This window comes from Opisthorchis viverrini, assembly GCF_000715545.1.
Source record: "Opisthorchis viverrini unplaced genomic scaffold opera_v5_258, whole genome shotgun sequence".
NCBI classification, from domain to species: Eukaryota; Metazoa; Platyhelminthes; class Trematoda; order Opisthorchiida; family Opisthorchiidae; genus Opisthorchis; species Opisthorchis viverrini.
The window spans coordinates 72811-92088 of record NW_008751915.1 but is presented as its reverse complement, the minus strand read 5'-3'; the positions used below and the strand labels follow the sequence as shown (position 1 = coordinate 92088).

General features: G+C 40.4%; 1 protein-coding gene across 1 annotated transcript in view; it reads left to right on the top strand.

Moving 5' to 3' along the window:
* Nucleotides 1-19278, top strand: part of T265_14770 (hypothetical protein) — a gene marked incomplete at both ends in the record, with an annotated part of 121095 nt that overhangs the window by 29007 nt on the left and 72810 nt on the right. The window contains 7 exons of the mRNA XM_009175154.1: nucleotides 4425-4523; nucleotides 7123-7311; nucleotides 7990-8088; nucleotides 8453-8650; nucleotides 9346-9444; nucleotides 15401-15499; nucleotides 18195-18293. Of these exons, the coding sequence (XP_009173418.1) occupies nucleotides 4425-4523; nucleotides 7123-7311; nucleotides 7990-8088; nucleotides 8453-8650; nucleotides 9346-9444; nucleotides 15401-15499; nucleotides 18195-18293 (882 nt within the window). The remainder of the gene's footprint in view (nucleotides 1-4424; nucleotides 4524-7122; nucleotides 7312-7989; nucleotides 8089-8452; nucleotides 8651-9345; nucleotides 9445-15400; nucleotides 15500-18194; nucleotides 18294-19278) is intronic.

The window sequence follows — 19278 nt, the reverse complement described above, 5'->3', positions numbered from 1 at the left end:
TATGGTTCGCATAAATCTTCGCTTTATGGTCATTTAAATTTTTGTCTATACAATACTGTGTTGTATATCTGGATTAGGACTCGGGGCATCTGATCATAGTAATTTCAAAACCTCCCTAAAAAATATTCTGCTCGATGATGAGCTAGATGAGCAGCCAATGACTACCGATAGGGCACGCAGCATTACTATACTAACTAGCCTTGGTAGCTTTAAAGGGAAAAAAGAGAAAAATCTAGTCCAATAATAACTAATCAGCTTGAACTGATTACCCAAAACCTTTCAAAAGAATCCAAAATTCGACCTTAACGATAGGTTATGTAAGTATGCTCAGCTTCCGGTGATCCCACTATTATTACCAAAGTGATTCATGTCTCTACAGTTCAAAGCCCCAACACCTAATTTAAAAACCATCCGGTTAAATCCCACGTTTAAAATTCCGTTGTTTTGGCGCAAAACATTTTCTTCATCTCTAAGTGACTTGGAAAGAAGTAATTTCGAAGACAGTCTCATACGCTTGAATATTTTGACGATGATTGCGAAAAGACTCTTAGTAAAGCTACAACAAATTAGACTGTTGATCGCAAGTGAACCGCTCTTTTGGAAGATTTTAAGAGTCTTAAGAATTTGACATCCTGACAGGTTACGTTAACAACTGAACCACCTACATATTACGAATGGCTCTAGCTAATTTTCGGAGTGCAATCTATGGGCTCAAACAGTGAACGATCGATCACCCAATAGGGCTAATTAACTAAGGAATGCCTAATTATCTGGGTTTTTCTGAAAAAATATCCAATTGGCATACTAATGAGCAGCTAATCAGTTGTTCATAACTCTAATTTTCATGACCCAATGCTCACGTCTGCTCATCAAAGCATTTACGCATGCTGTAGACTACAGAGAATTGTTGCACCCTCATCGACCTGGAATCAAAGTGTATCTATTTCTCAAATGTTGTTGATTCATTAATTTTATAACGTCAAACGTGACGTGACACATCAAAACTTACAAACGTTTGTAATTTTAACTGAGATTAGGTCAGTTCTATAAATTCTGAATGACTCGAATTGCGAGTTCCGGCAGGATCCACTATTTCTGGTTATGTGAAAATAGAAAACGGTCCTTTTCACACAGTAGCTGTGGTAAGCTGCAAGGTTTTGATGATTTCTTAAGTCACCTGATTCATATTCGTAGTAGGGAAATATATCGACGCAACAAAACTTTTCATTTCAGTAAACGCCATGATGTCACATATGGATTTACGTAAAGGAGTGTTATGGAGCTCCACCCGTGGATTTTTGTCGTGCTGCATGCGCTTTTTAGATTGCACTGCTTTGCAAAACGCTTGTAAGAAACCAGTGAGCAGGGTGAACGTGGCATAATTTTGAGTTCTCAAAAAGTTATATAACTGATAGAAATTATCGCACGCTTGTTGGTTGCACTTGGAAGACTTATTGCGTTAAAGATGGACCCCTAAACGTATAAATGTGCTCATATTCAGACTTGTTTTGTGGTTACTCAAGTTAACAGTTAAAGTTCCTCCAGATGAATCGAGTTCTCGAAATTTTGGGAGGTTTGAATATGCGGTGGTGTGCATCAATCAATTGCGAGTTCTGAAGTTAGACACAAGGAAGCTGATTTCCTCGAGCACAACCAGTCAGTTGTAGTAAGACGATTTTCGACAGCTAACAGGTTAAACATGTCAGTTGGGTGGGGTCTCTGGCGTGCTGGACAATTTGGTCACAGGCGTTCATTTCAGAGCTGGCTCGCTTAGTCCATTGTGAGTGGTGATGAGCAATGTGTGGAAATGTCCGGATCATGAGCTTGGCTGCTTCTATTAGGAATGTGTTGAGAATTCCTGTGGCCATGTTGAGCTAACTCTCTCCAGATTGACTGCGGTCTACGGGACCGTCAGACCTGATCTCTCGGGTTCTCCATTGGGACTTCTATTTGGTTGCCAATTCAGTGGTCATTCGCCTACTGATTTACAGACAGGTCGATTTCAGTGTGACTCAATTGTTTGTGGTGCTTCATGCTACAAAAACATTTTGTCTTGAATTTCAAAGGAGCGATTTTCTTTTACTTTCCACATTAAGCTTATGTAAATCATGACCTCCATTTATGATAACAAGAGACAGTGGTTCGCGCCTTGTGATAGTTGCATTATGCATCAGTATCCATGTCTAGCTTACTTTTCATTGCCGTCTGTGGAGTTGCTTTGCTTCACGATATGGTTTCCCGTATATATACATTCCTTAAATCAATTTCTTCAACTTGGAAACTGGTTTGTGAGGTTCCAAGATTCTTCTGGGTTGAGAGGTTTTCTGTAAATTCCGACAAACCCTTGAGGTGTGGACTAACTGCCTGGTGATTTATTTGATTCACAGTTTCCTATACCTCGATAACGTTGTCTTCTCTATGTTCCTGATGGGGTTTTCAGAACATCCTTTGATCTAATGTACACAACAAAACACGTAATTTTCCACTTTCTGTCTACGTCTCGCTCCATGTGTCTTTGCTCTCCAAAAAGTATGTGAATACAATTCAGTCTGTTGTTCACAGAGCGGTTGTCGTGGTAACTTAGTATGTGTTTGGTGTGTGAGAGGTGGAGCAATGCTTTCCAAACTCAGCCATACTACTTTGACCATGAATCTGAAAATCGGTTGGAATCTTTCAGCCATCTGCAATCTTGTGCCACAAATTTGAAGTGCGTAGCGATGCACAGATTTTCAGGTCTGCACCTACCTTCTGATTTCATTGTTTCTTTCACATTTGGGTTCTTTTTAATTTATTCAGCCATGGTCACCTTGATAAGTCCACTATAGTCGGTGTGAGCAGGCCAGTGACGCTAAACTCAAAAATAATCTCGTTACCGTCTATATTAGAGTTGAAAAAATTAGTTATAAATTGTCCATTATTGTTTACTGTGCATCTTGGTTTGGTGTGCAGATGCCTTAATTTTCCTTTGCAGTGTATGCTGGAGTTCCATGGTTGTGACATGCAGCTCGTTCATTATACAGTTTCGGAAAACGATAAGACTGTGCCAAATCAGTATCCACGGAGCTCATTTATCATAGTTTCCTTCATTCCACAATGGAGTCGTGATGTGTAAAAAATCACCACGATTTGCTTCTATCTGCTGACAGTATAATATTGGTTTCCTTCCCTGATGAATTCCTGAATGCGTCGTGTCCTTGCACTTGCATGGTCCCTGTGGCTATTTTTAGGGCCATCGATATTATCCTCTGTCAGATATGTCACTGAACTACCTCAGACATCATATCCATATTCACAGCTGTCTAAGTCATCTCTGTGCGATATGTCCTCAGCGATATAAATGGGCATCTTTATTAGAAGATCCTTCTTATTCGGACACAGAGAATGGATGCAAAAAATAATCCATCAACAGCCACTGTTTGTTGGTATGGCAACCTTGATGGGTTTATGCAGTTTGGCTCCTAATATCGACCTGCGTCTTGCGTTGATTATGTTAACGTTATACAGTTATTTAAATGTTGTGTTAACTCAGAGATGGAACTTGCTATGTGAAACAAATTTTCCTTGGCAATTGATCAGGTGTTTGTTGATCTGTTCGACGAGCTTGGATATAGATTTGCAAACGTTTCACCACCATCCAAGGAGACGTCTTTAGCGCACTGAAGATGCCAAGCTCGGCGAACAAATCAACAGTCACCTGATCAATTAACAACCAATATACCCGAGCTACCAATATTCCACCACATTAACAACAAATTTCCCTCCACTTCCGTCTATGTAGATTTTGAGGTGATACACACCAAACTATCGTCTGATGAGAAAACCTTTAGCATAACTTAACATAGTGTTTAAACCACCTGTGTGTTTTCTAAGCTTTTCAATAATATTTCCAGTTTTTTATGATTGAACCGCGAAGAAATCTGACCACCAGTGTGTTTGACTCAAATGTTTGATTGACCGATGATTGTTCGTCAACAGAAAACACAGTGCGGTCTAAACGAGAGGGTGTGACATTCTCAAGTTCAACTTGAGAAGCATGCATACAATAATAATACGACAGACTGGGCTACAAAACTTAAGCAGAATGACATTTGAGCCTCTAGGCAAACATGCATTTGTACACACACACACAAACGGATACCCGACAGTGTACTACTTTGTATGTCGGCCAGTTAACCTGAGCGCACAACACCACAATTGATTTGTCATTATTTTATCCCACAGACTATCAGAACAATCTTATCAGGGGATTGGTTGATTCATCCGGTAAATTGGTGTCAGAGCATTGTTGCTTACAGACACCGTGTGCGTTGCTTGTGCGGATACGTGTTGACCCTGAGTCTTCTGCCTAGCTTAGCATTTCACTCAAATTTCGTCTGACTACCTTTCAATATTTCCTCATGTAACCCTTGCGATCCCCTGTACAGAATGGATTCACTCCGTTGTATATGGCTGCGCAAGAAAATCACGTCGAGGTTGTTAATTTGTTGTTGAATCACTCAGCGAACCCCGCTTTGTCTACTGAGGTAAGTTGTGGTTCTCAGGACTGCCTTTTTATATGGTAGTATTTTGGTATGAAACAACCCCCTTGAAAATTACAAAATGTGCTAGGAAAGGCGTCCACAAACTTTCTTGGATTTTCCAGTAAAAAAGGGTTGATGATGAGAACCCACTAGTTGTGGCATAAATGGCTGGTACATCATCGAGATATTTTTAATGCGCTAATCATAACACTTCTGGCACAAACAAACGTGATCTCACAAACCCTAACATGGCGTATTCAGAAAAAATGCGACAACAACCAATAACCGAACGAATTTTATGATTATTCACACAAGCAAATGGTTTATAATCCCGGTTTTACCTGGCTTTTATATAAAAGGTTAGAAAAACAAAGGAAAATGGATTTTTGTGCAGGAAATTTTCAGCAAAATATTGTTGGAATATATGAATCGGATGAGGTTTTTTGGCCAAGCACTAGAGATTTATTCGTACGCAGGAGCCCCTTCACGTACAGTAGCTCATATGAAGTCTTTTAATGCAAAAACAAAATGTACTGTTTGAGATGAGGGTCACATAGACCCACTAAATCATCAGGAACTTTGCCTCTATAACGTGTACTATTTAAGTGCATTAGTGAACATGGTTATCGATATTTATAATGGATAATTGACTTCTTGTAGGCAATGGTGTCTGGAATGAGGTAGAGTAAAACGTGTTCAGAAACTCCCAAAAATATGGTAAACCGCTACCACTAGTACACTGTAAACCTAAGGCTCGTAAAGTCCCGTCGTGTACAATAATTGACGGACATCTGCTCGCTGAACAACGCCACTTTTCGTTTATAAATGAGGGCTGTCTACTGCATAGTAAGATGGCCGCAGTTGTTGGATTGACTCGAACTGACAATACTAAATAGCTTGCAAACTGTTTCGCTTATCACTTTCCTTGCTAGGAGTTTCAGTACTAGTGGCCAACAAAAACGGCTATTTTTGTTCACGGCTAAATATTCGATTCTATCACGACCTGCAGCCAAGATATTTCTCAGTAAATTGGGTGAGAAAGCATCCAAAACGGCTTGAGTGACATCGAAAGCCTGAAAATTTTAGACAGAAAGAAATACTCGAAATGCTATCCGTTTACCATCATGTGAAAGCTCCAGTAATGACAGTCATATCTACAGGGAGTATTTTGAATGTCGTCTCCCCCCAGTGTGATATTCACAATCACCATTCTACCAACTAATGACAGTGCAATAAGATTTTCTGAGCAGGGTCCACTGAAAGTATTCTACTAATACTAAGTTCAATGAAAGTACCTAGAAATTTTGTGGCTAATCATTTGACAATGATAAATGGCCTTCAGTAATAAGGGTTATTTCCACGAATTTGCTTCTTTGAGCTACTGACCACCAAACCAAATGCAACTTACATGCAGGATGAACAGCAATCTGGTCAAAGGAGATGAGTCTGTTGAACGTAACTTAGCAAGCATGCCTGAATTTTGTCATTCTCAATTGGGTGGCACATAACCCGCTGTGATAAATTGCTACCATCAGGATCCCAGCTTTTGGAATTTTGCTGCCTATGTCTTTTGTTGCGAATAAGTAACTCTGTCTAGATATATCTCCGGTAGGGCACGTTTTCTCCGTTGTATAAATCAAACAATTCTTTTCTGTCGAATAATAAACCGTCTGTTTAAATTGCAGTAAAATGTCACGTGCCCGCGTTGATTATTTTAGCAGGATATTTTCCTTCGGGTGATTAGTTAGTGAAGGAGGTTATTGTGACGTATACGTTATCTTTGATTTCGAAACTTGCGCTATCACTTTTGGTTTAGGTTGCGACTTAATTTCGCGCAAATTTCCTAGTTCTTTCCGCCATAGATGTCTGTTTACTTGTTGTAGCCTTAGAAGAAAACAGGTACACTTCATACTTAAATATTTACTTTTGTAAAATGGTCAGTATTCATCATTAACATAATTCTAAAACAAGTACTTCGCTCTACCTAGAAACCCCTCGAACTTAAGTTCTTGGAAAATGGGAAATTCAGCCCCCGGTCTACATTGGAAGTTTTGATTCCGACATACAATCTTTGCTGCGCTTTTTAACCAATTCGAAAAAGTCGTAATCGCAAACTGTGGGATGTATGAAAGACCCATGAACTCTTCAACTAATGGCTCCCCCCAGTTAGCCAGCGCAAGTGGCCAACCCGAAACTCACATACATCGTCGGTTTACAGTTTACTACTAAAAATACTTGATCTTTGGCCAGAAAATTTTCTTAGTGCTTAAGATGGGGTCCCTGACGCGCTGGAAATTTTCGTAGGCACTACTGCCATAATTTGTGGCTTTTATCGTTAGAACAAAAAACCACAAGTATGGTTGAATTTTTCTATCACACGCGCATGCTTAACAGAAATGGAATTACGGTCCTCATATATACGGTCGGCATACAACTTGTCTTCAACCTTGCATAATCATTATTCAGTCGTTAGCATTTATTCGAGGACAACAAATCAAAGTAGTTACTGGGTCAAATTGGCTAGATTTCACATGAATTCGTCTTCCATAACCTATTTCGATCATCAAAACTCTACTGCCTTCGTTTTTACTCGACAAAACAGGATGGTTTCAGTCCACTAGCGGTGGCTTTGCAACAAGGACATGAGCGCATTGTCGCTGTTTTATTGGAGCGCGATTCCCGCGGAAAAACTCGGCTGCCGGCATTGCACATCGCTGCAAAAAAGAATGACATTCACTCGGCAACCCTATTGCTGAATAACCCGGAAGTCAATGTAGACCATGCATCCACGGTAAGTCAATGGTCTGAGCTAGCCGCCTTGGTAGGATGTAAGTGAAGCTCCCCGCATTGTCGATGAAAATGGTGTTTTTCTTCGATGTTTCAGGTTCCATAGGTGCAAATTTTTCGGTACAGGCTGTTGTGGTCATGGTACTTTTAACATTGCATGTACGCTGATTTCGATTGAACACATCTTCAACGTGCGTTACGTTTGCTGATGTGGCAATTAAAATGTTCACCCCAGATGATGATAGTAAGGGCAGTTCTGCGTGGTTGGTGCACTTATTCTAATAGACCTAAGGTTCATCGGCAACGTTTACAGGACCGGAAAAACAAATTATTTCCTTTCGTTCCCAGACTTCGCGCCGGTAATGAAGATAGGAAAAAAATACTTCAAAATCCCCTTTGATCGTTAGGCTGCTGAGCGTGAAGGCATAAAGTACTACGGTTATCTCTAAGTAAGCTGGCCAAACCTGTAAGCCGAATTGGTGTATGAAGTACACCTGAGTTCGGACAAACTACGCAACCAGGTTTCCCACAATCTATTTTTTAGACTTTGCTAAATGCTTTAATTCCTTAAATAAAACTATTTATGCTGTAAGCAAGCCGAAAAGTTTAATCCTATATCTGCCACTGCCCGCTACTAATGAGTGTTGATTCACTGATTTCCGTGTTTTTTTCCAATCGACAGAGTGGTTTCACACCGCTTCACATCGCTGCTCATTACGGCAATTCCGGTATTGCAAAGCTCCTGCTTCAGCGTGGTGCAAATGTCAATTATGCTGCAAAGGTCAGTCATCGAAAGCATTCACGTTTACTTTGAAACATGAAAAGTAGTCCTCCTTTATTGAACTTTGTTTTATAGCCAGTTTAGCGAAGGCAAAAAAAATTGGGTTAAATAATCATTGGAGGGCTTAGTGATTAGGAACCACCTTTGATTATCGCCGCAAGTGCATCAGATTTCTAATCTGATTATTGTAAGATATATTTACTTTCCTCTTAGCGCGTGTTAGGGTCGAAGTCTGGAATTGGATTCCACGTTATACCATTCTTTAAGTGTAGAAGGGAATCACTAGGATCTATGTTGAATGCATCCTTACGGAGCTTTTTATCCCGCTTTTGTTTCACGTTTTCACGTAAATTCCTGCCTTCAGAATTCTATCACACCATTGCATATCGCGTCCAAGTGGGGAAAAAACGAATTGGTCGAGCAGCTGCTTAGCTGTGGTGCAGAAATAGATGCGCGGACGCGAGATGGTTTGTCACCGCTACACTGCGCAGCACGATCAGGGCATAGGGATGTTGTGGAGACACTGCTCAAAGCGGGAGCGAACGTCGGCCTGAAAACAAAAGTGAGTCATCGGAGATGTATCACCTTCCCATAACACTCACTGTCAGCGTCCCTCAAATGCGAAAGGTCTGCTTCAAAATTGTCTCTAAAACAGCGCAAATACTAACGTTAGGCTGAATACAAAATATTGAGATATAGTTTTTATGAATTAACTCTAATTGTCTTTGAGAGTAACTGTTCTTTAATGTGCAAGAGCTGGTTAGGATCGAAAATAGGGAATGAGAGGAAATGATTGTGCGCAAGCTTAAGTTAGGCTTTTACATATTTGTAACAGCTGGACGGCAGTTCTCTTCCGGCAGGGTAACCACTGCTACTTTGGCGTGATAACACCAGATCAGTTTGAATACAACTGACCGGGAATAACACTGACATGACGAACGTTACACTGAGAAAAAGCTTACCACATTGTATGCAAAATATTGTCAAACAACGTGGCGCTGTTCTTTTTACTATGGACAGAGGACTTGAAACAGCGTTTTCTCATTTGGGTGGTTTTCAATTCAAACCCTAATTCTGTGCAGACAGCCTAATCACAACAGTGTTTTTATCGGCCTAATTGGGAACACAATGAGATGATCAAGCTCAACCATACAGCCACCACAATACTTATGAAGATCAACTGAATTATGCGCAGCAATCCGAATACCACAGCATAATAACCAATTTACTTCCGAAATCACCCTGCTCTGTTTTCAGAATGAGTTAACTCCTCTGCATATGTGTGCTCAAGGAGATCACGAAAAAGTCGCTCGCCTATTGCTACGTGCTGGTGCAAATCCAGATGCCATCACGGTGGTAAGTATGTGTTTAAAATTGTACTTGTTTGCTATACAGGTATCTACACACAAATAATTACTGGTTTGTCTCCTAGGGAGGTAGGATTCGTTGTCAAACTTATGAAAGTTATCCTGAATGTCACGGTTGTGAAATGTAGGATAGAAGTAAAATAACCTAACCCGGTGCAATTCCACCCTGTATTCATAAAAACTGAACGTCATGGTTATTATTACAGACATCTGAAAAATCTGGCTTGTTTACTAGAGCCTTTTCGGAACTCTTTAGTGAGAACTATAAGTTGGTTTCGCCCTTCCACTGTTCAACCCTACCATGTGCTCTATCCATGTTGTGTTGTTTCCTTTCTTGGGGTATCTTATTCAACGGCAAATGTGTTCTAAATCTGCAGTCATCTGCATCAGACTGATCGTGTCTATGTGCTCAGGCAGCTATTTAACCAATCTCACTATTTTTCATTGCTGAATACCAGCTGAAAGTGTACACACGGGCTCTGACTTGTTAGCAAGGCAATGTGATTCACCATGGATAGCACCGTTTTTCGTGTTAACCTTGGAAAACGGCTCTCGATTGTTTGACCACCACTGAGGCTGAGATCTACAAGCAAATCATCAATCGATTAAATTTTCATGTTTCTTGGGTACCAAAAGACTATGCGAAGTCAATTTGCCTCACTTCACAATTTTGCCCGTACAAGTTACCTGACTGAATTAATTAGTGCTCACAACCTTACTGTGACTGCAGATGTACCATTCAGCCACGCACCTAACGGTTGTTCATTATTCGGATGCAGTGCACAAGTGGCCAGGTAATGTACAGAAAACAAGCCCCCAGAAACACTGAAATAACTGTTTATTAACGAACACTCACAATGTCCATTCATTCTCGCCACAGATGGCTCAAACACAGGAATCTGTGTAATTCATTTAACTGCTCACTTAAATGCATATCTTGGGGTTCTGGGGACTATGAGCACTGCAAGAAAAATTATCCTTCCTTGATTGCACCACAATAAAACTACACCCCTTGGGAGGTACATATTCTTCAAAAGTAGAGAGTGCAAAATCTACAGACTTGTAAACAGGACGTACTTCCAGTCTCTTGGGCATTATGCACTGTCACATTTTCTCTGTGATAGAATGTCTGCTTTCAACATTACAAGTCCAATGCATCCCAGGAAATTCAGAATTGTCTATCACGCCTCCTTTTCAACCTGGCAACAGTTAGCAGCCTGGTAGAAGCACTAGCAACCGTGTAAACAAAAACGGTAACGAGGTGTGCTCTAATTGATCGGTCTCGTTGATAGTCACCATGGTTTCCAGCCTCCCATGGTAAACGGAGTGTTTTCTCCCCGCCTTGTCTATCCACACATAGTCAGTTTAATTTAATCTAGCAGTCAGTGAGTTTAGTGAGTCACACAGGGATTAAAAGCAACCATTCTCTGCAATCAGACAGAAGGGACTGTAAAAATCTTTGGAGCTAAACCCAAGGGATCTCCAGTAAAACAGCAAAACACAGAGAACTTTCTAATCATTACGTTTTAACCTTGAGAGTCAGTCCATTTCCATTGGTATTCTAGAGACACCATGGATAGCCAGTGACTGTTCATGTATACTTTGAAACGAGAAACGGAGGTGGATGTTCATGGTTTCACTTAATAACAAGTTTATGGAGGAAACTAAATGTGGATCAAAATCCACTCACAGTATTTCTTTATAAGGAGATATAAAAAGCATCTGTAATTAGGAAACATCGGACGTTCTAATTTTATGATACCTTTACCTAATTCTCTGCGGTTCACTTTTGATCAGGCATCAATGTGATCAGGTTGCATGGGAACGTTTGTAGTTTCCAGTGTAGAGATCCTCGCATATAGAAAGGATCGTTCTGTATCAGAAACCCTGAATGGGGATCTTATTTTCCCACTTACTTGCTTACTTAATTACTCACTTACTCACTCATTCAATTACTAACTCACCTACTCACTTATTTACTTGCTTATTATCTTTATAATCCATCACGAGTTTTAGTCTAAAATACAAAATTTACCGTTATGTCGTTGAAGGGGAAGCTGGGCAAAGAACGTGCAACCTCGGAGTGTATATCGATTAGCTGGTAAACTCTAGGTCGCTACTCAGTTTTACTATCACAGTCATACGAAAACGCACCTGTCCCGGGTGAGGACCAATAAGGACAGATCTTTCAATTCGCTCGAATTCTAGTGAATCTCTGTATCGTTGTATCGCTTTTCTAGTTATTCCCTTAGTTACTTAAACCGAGATCTCCTCCGTGGTTTGTACCTCATGATGTTACACATTCAGACATATTTAATCAATTTGGTCTACAGAGCTACTCAACATTCCTATGGGTCAACTTTTAACACTGATTTCCAAATGGCAGGGAAATAAATGAAAACGGGTGCAATCACCGTTCTAGTGCTAACAACCAGAGATTCCTGGTTAAACGGTTGATCGAGGAAACAAAGTCTCTACAATGGACGTGACGACTCAATGATTTGGTTGCTGACTATATGATTAGTTTTTTCCCGGATTTGCCAAATATCAGCTTAGCTTGATTTTGGATTCTTTTTTAATTAGGCTCTCTTCGGCAAATTTGAAATAAAAGTATTTTTATCCCAAAGCTGGCCAAGCCTACCGGTGTTTGATTAGCTGCAATTTTTTGCTGGTACGTATAGAAACGTATTTGGTTAAAATATATGGTTTTGAGCATCACTGCAATAAGTCAAAAATATCCTTGATTTCTGTGTAAATTAGAGCCTATTGTATAAGTTATCAGTGACTTAATTTTTGTATGTCCGCATTTTTTTTAATAAAAAATAAGTGGATGAGGGGCATCAAACAGGTATTCAACTTCATTCCAATCATTTACATCTTTGCTGGTGTATATACTTGTCCAGAAGCCTATCCTCAGTATTGTTAGTTTTGCGACGGTTATCATAACCTTTATATTTTGCTTGTAACGTGCCTTCAGAGTAGGATGCATTCGCTTGCCGGGTGCAACCTCAATACATGAGTCCTATCTCTCCCAAAGTGCACGAATGTAAATGAAAAAACAACGGCAAGTACTGTGCACACATAAACATTTGTGATGATGAGTATCCCAGTAAAGGAAGTGTTCCTTGATAAGTAATCAATTTTACAGCTTGATTCCGTTGGAATTCTACAGTGAAATGCCTCTGGGCTGGGATCGGAACTCAGTTTACAGCGGACAGCATGGCATTATGTCTTCACTCAACAAATCAGGTCATATCGGTGCATTTCACCTTCTTACTGAAAATGGCAACCAGCAAATGTTTATTCCCCATATTCATTCTCACCCTATTTGTATTCATTTACACCTACGGAACCGTCTTGCTTCTAGTTAAATCTAAGTACCCACTCTGTAGTTCACTGAATTCATTGCGCCAAACCAAAATTAGATAGTTAGTAGTGAGCCACATGGAACAGACATACCTATCATGTTTGTACTACAACATGAACGCATCTGATTAATACAGTGTGTACTGTGACCAACAGTGTGCAGCTAATAAGACTCAACTAGCAACATCAACAATCCATAAATAAACAAAACCTAGATTATTAGTGACACTTCCAACTGAGAACTTGTCACCCGAGCAGCCAGTCAACACGTGACCGCATAATATGGATTCCGCGGCTGAACTATGAGTGATGCTATATTCTCTCTAAGTGCGAACCAATCACACTTTGGATCAGTCACAAAACCTAGCTGAAAGTTGCTAAGTCTTCTTACACTAGCATCAAAATACATACTTACCTAGGTGGATCGTATAGAATTCGTAAATTTGTAAAGTAGATATCCTAAGTGCTGTCTCAAATTTATGAAGTCCCATCAACCGTTTGTGGTTTATGATGCAAGAACTCAAACCATGGTTGGAGTACCCAAGTGAAAATCTATCGGTGGCCGATTAGTCAACTTTCAGACCTTATGTTTTAATTGGGATAAGAACCTTGAAGGTTAGTGCCAAACCCGGTGCACTACCACATATGTATGGTTTTCTAAAATCATTCTAACAGTAAGCTTATTTAGTAGGTTTAACTTATGCTGCCCGCAGCGTTACGGAAAAAACCGATAAATAATTTGTGGAGTCATTGTGATTTCCATAAAGATGTCTTATTCCTTGATCGTTCGTGAACTTGAGTGCCTATTCTCTCAGAGGAGGATTGTTTGTACTTGACGACCGGATTTGCAGTTCATTCTGACCATGGCACCATGAGCTAGTCACTATCTGGTTGCTTGCCTTATTCAGGGACGTTCTTATGGTCATTCACTATACTCTAAACGGTATGTCTACAGATGTAGCTCACCTTCAGCTCAAACAGAAGTTGGATTAGAGTGCGAATTAGCACATCCTCTCAATGAGCTTATGTTAAAAACAATAGATGACCGTACATCAAAAAATGTGTCCGACCAACCTGATTCCGCCTACCTCAGCACAACGAGCAAGCAGTCATCTTTTTCCCGCTTGCGAAGCATAAGCTTATACGATCATGCATAAGTTTGACATACCAAGTTGAATGTTTAAAAGGGCTGCATATAACATTGGGGCGGTATGGATATAAACAACCTTGTACAGAAGACGCGTTCCCTCTGGTGTAAGTGCCACGCATGTTCTAGAACTAGGGTAATTGTGAATGCATAAACCATCATCATTCATGTTGTTAGGGACTGCAAATATAATCTTCCAGTACACGTGGTTTTAAAAATTCAGTTATATTCCACTCATACAAGGCGCTTTGCTTTCATGCCAGTGGCGAAAAATACTGCGAGAGAAAGTACGAATTACTCAAACTGCAGATCCACAACTCGGAGTTGAAAGGCTGTGGTTAAGCCGTCTACCCAGGGGTTTGCAGTTTACAAAACCTCCTTCGGGGTTCATGGGATGTCCATTGTTGATTAATTGCAACAAGGATGAAGCAGCTCCGAGGGTTCTTATTATAGACTGACTTTACTTGCAAGATGAAATATGAGCTGAAAGCTGTCGAATATTTCCAAACTCTCATGAACCATTTTTTTGCTTGAATATTTTGTGACCACTAATTGCATCTGTTTAGTTAGTCAACAGCAGCCCAGTGGTCACCACGGATTGGGAACCGGAAAGTACCATATTCTTCAGGATGGTGCTATGAGCATACTAGCTGACAAAATCAACCTCATTATCACGAAGTCCCAGTATTACTGCTTAAACCCTGCATCAACAAAATATTATCTAGCTGAAACAGCAATAGACGCTTCTCCTAAAAGTAATACGAAAACCCAGAATAATTTTGCTAAATGTTAGGTGGCAGTTTTCCAACATGGCCTCTAGCTGTTGTCTTCGAAACAATCTTGTGTTAAACAATAACTTTTAGATATTAAGCTTTCCGCCAAATGGACATATCAGTTGGTACTTCATGGATGCTAAGGCCGCCAAATTTCATTTCTTGAATACTGTCACTCTTTCACTGTATGTGAAAGTTAATTTACATTGGTTCGCTTCCTATTAGATGTATTATCCCAAGGTTGAAGGTCAAGGATGCATACGAGCTTTAAAAAATGTAATTTCTTGACTGAATGTCGCAGGTTTTCGGGGGGTGCTTAAGAATTCAGGCTTCATCTTATCAGGTGTTGAACCAGCTAATTCCTCTCACAACAGAATATCTTTTAAAAACAAACAAAACGACAATGATGGCAATAAAACATGGCACGTTAAGCCGGTGGAAAAATCAAATCAGATTTGGAGTTTGTGATGTGTTTTTTTAGTCCTTCGTCATATTGACGTCCCCTCATCGCATAATTACAGACTTTTCTCAAACACCGCAAACAAAGTGGTCTGTATTCCACAACAAAACTTTTGTAATCTGAGCAAGACCACACGGATTGACTCGCCTAACAACTTTAACACTAGTGCTCACATAATGCTACCTCTGTTGTCATTTAGGATTACCTCACTCCGCTGCACGTCGCAGCACATTGTGGAAGTGTGAATGTGGCACTGGCACTGTTGGAGGCACAATGCAATGTAAATGCTCGGGCATTGGTAAGTTTTCAACCATTCGCCGGTGGATAACTGAGTACAATTCTAACTTCGCTTGACGAGGTGTATGTTAAATAAGACCACCACGGAATGAATATTCTGGTCACTGGTGACCATAGAGAAGCACCCACAAACTTGTTTCTACCTACTCTCTCAAGTTCGCTTCCGAACTCATTGTGTGTCAACATTCGCCTTTGATGCAGCCTTTGGGATCGTGCTAAGACAAACCCAAAGCAGCTTCTGCATGACACTACTCATAAAGTTACTGCAAACTTTTACACAGCACTCTACCGGCTTTTTCCCTTTTAAGAATTACCGCGAACACCGCGTCCCTGGGTTCTCCTCGATCATAATCGGACAAACGCACACACACACACACTCAGTTGGAATTTACGATTTCTTCATCTGATTCAATTTTGAAGAGTAGGACCACGTACTGGTCCTAAGAAGAAACCGATAGTGGGCCTGCAGGAGTTTCCACCAAATATGCGAGTAATATCATATCGAGAAAAATACTCGTCATCAAGATCGTCCGCGTCATCACAAACAGTAATACATTGGTAAATTGTGCCGATCCTAGCAATCATAACTCCATGATTGTATTTGGGCTAAATAACCGCACTCCTAAACCTAGACTGGTGAACGATTTCAGTCTTTAACCAATGCTCCGACTTCAAACATTTAATCCCAAGTCAACTTAAGAATCCAAAACATTTAAGGATAAATTGCCACAGTTATTCTAACCTGGTGGGCCAAAAAACTGTATCCCTTTATCCATTGACCAACCTCGCGGGAGGCAGCATCATCCTCTTGTACAGCTCAGTGGATAACTGGAGCACAAACCGTCACGCTAAGGGTAAGACCTAGTCTCACTGCGGCGAAGAAATCAGACTCATCTAAAAAGCAAGGGGGCTTTCGATCAACATTTTCATGTGAAGTATACTTTAAACAAGAAAGTTAGCAAAATTCGGTGTAGTCTCCAATTAACACCACTTCAATCCATAACTGATTGATCGTCTGCATGAACTAGTATTACTGAAATTTTCTCCGTGTGAATAACATTTTGAGGCGGAATCCAGTGTGACTGACAGCACTCAACTTCTGTCTCACAGTCAACGATTATAGTTAAGAAACTAAGATATTCATTAAACCGATGGCAGCATTCTGTGTTCAGACAATCAATTACGCCAAAGTGACAACCCCAGCACCTGTTCAGATCCTGAGCTGTAGTCTGAAATGCGAACAGAATACCTTTTGAACCGAGGATTAGTTGAAAAATGTACGAAGCCGTGTTGCAAACGAGGCTTCAAAACAGGTGATGTGAAACGGGTAGTGACAGTTATACTATATTGAGATGTACGTCTACACATTCTACAACGTATAGAATGGATTCACTAGGTTGCATTATTATCACTCACCTGCTAAAATCGGTTGCTGTTTACTATTCCAAGATGCTGCGCTAAGAACTCTGTGGCAGCAGCGAAATTCACGCTCACACGAGGTTCCATTATTGGTGCCAATAGCAGCCACCTGATACCTCTGAAAATCGGTCCAATAACTTCTTGAAACGAACCACTTCAAACTGCATCATCTCCGAAAACCTCCTAGGTTCTTCATGAGATAACTTGCATTAAAAAATCATAGCACTGGAAACAAAAGTTTGCGGTTAACAAAATTTAATAATTTATTGGGAAAATTCCTTGCGCGTGCACAAGTTCAGTTTCGTCGAGTTCTTCGTCCAATCCTAAACCATCGCCGCGTCATGAGAAACAGCACCGAACTTGTCGGATTTCCTCTTTGTGGTCTTCCTTACTGCCTCCCTGGGTACAAAGGCAACGATCGCGGGACGTAAGTAACATTCAGTCTCTTGTTTGAAGCCATTTTACAACGGCTTTTACCCCAGTGAGTATTCGAAGACGAGGTCCAACACAAAAACTCATCAGATAATCTGGGTGAATCAAGCAGGGATGCTAGCACCCACCAGTTTGATAGTGTTCAGATTCAAACTGAACAGAGTAAATTTTTTGGTTAAATACACCAATAGTACTATCACACTTATTATTTTCGAGTGGTTTACGTATACCGTGGTCAAGAGAAATCATAGTTTGCCTCCAATAGCGTACCAGCTAATTCAATTTTAATAAATGTCAAGGTGTCACTCTATCGGCCGTAGTATCAATCTCATCCGTGATGTTTGTCAACTTGAAGCTGCTCATCTTGTCTTATGCAGGAAGCAAACGAATTCTAATGGAAACAAACTACAGCCTAATTCATGCGCTTTCTAATAGGCGATTTCGTCACTGTAGGGCTTAGTGCCAGGCAAGCAGTGCTTCGACTACAACACTGAACATTTTCCTGGTAGAAGCAACAGCCACACTGTTCTCTGTACAATGAAAGTTTGATCAGCAAAAGGAAAAGTTTTCCTCACATAAGCTTATAAATAAAGTAAGAAAGTATACTTCTGAAAGTCGCAGCTTTTAAGGTTCGTGCTGGCTTCGCATGAACCTAGGTTTATGTCATCAAATTTCAGCTACAAGAATGCAGAGAATCAAAAGGAAACAAAGTCACGTAAAAGAAAAGCACGAAAGGCTCATAGCAGTTGACCAGATGATTAAGTAAATAAAGTTTTCTGTGCACTCAGCGAAAGCCTACAATAATGTTCGTCTGTTATCAGTAGTGTATTCAATTGTACTTTCAGAATGGCTTTACTGCCCTTCATATTGCGAGCAAAAAGTCAAAAAAGGACGTGGTGGAACTGCTTGTGAAACATGGAGCACTGTTGGAAGCAGCCACTGAGGTATGTGAATATTTATTCAGAGTATGGCGGTTTGTAAGCCTAACAATGTGTAGACCATTCTAATATCTTGTACGTGACTCAACACACAGTAGTTGGTTGACCGAATATTCATAAAAACGGTTGGGTTCTATTCAATGAGACCTTACGCGTCCAAGACAGTGTCCTGAACAAATTTCATATCTTCGTACGATTTGTGATGGTCAGAACAGATCGCCAGAAGAATCTCAAAGGAAATACCTTGGGCCAAATCTCCTTTGGTCCCTTATGGTAGTATTAAAACCGGCTGCCGGGCACATCCTGATGGCTGATAGAGGGTCGTTTCGTTAATAAAATGGTAGGAAACACCAGTAAAACAAGCTTTACACCGTAAGCAAAAACTAGGGTCCTACATATGCCACGCAACTGTTTGTTAACTTTTGACACAGCTGCTTCATTTCACGTCAGTCACCAGGACGTCCTCAATCAGTCTTGTCATTTTTACTTGTGTGAATGTGATTTTTCATGACATTATATGTTTATTGAAGAAACTGCACGGTTGCTACTCCACACGAACGTTGTTCATCATACCGGTTAACCTGAATTCATGTTAACGAAAAAAACTTAAATGTCATGTGTCATAAAGTGGAGTGTAAAATGTAGTGCGCCGACGAATACACCCTTACTTTGATGTAATTCAAATAGATTGGGAGAATGCTTGCCAGGTAAAAAGTTCTACTAATCCGGGTGGCTATCCACATGTGAGTGAAAGTTAGGCACATTTATGTAATCGCAATATTGCTTCTCAAACTGTACGCGTTCCTTGTTTAGTAAAAAATCATTTCCGTCCAGTTGTAGTTTGATTCTTCGATCACAACCACATGGGAAGTCGCCAAACCAAGTTTTACGAGCTATCAATAGCTCCCTGCACTTCTCACATTTTGAAATGCTTTATTCAGCCGCCGTCCAAAGAGTCAGCATTTAGTGAGATTCTAACGGAAGCGATGCT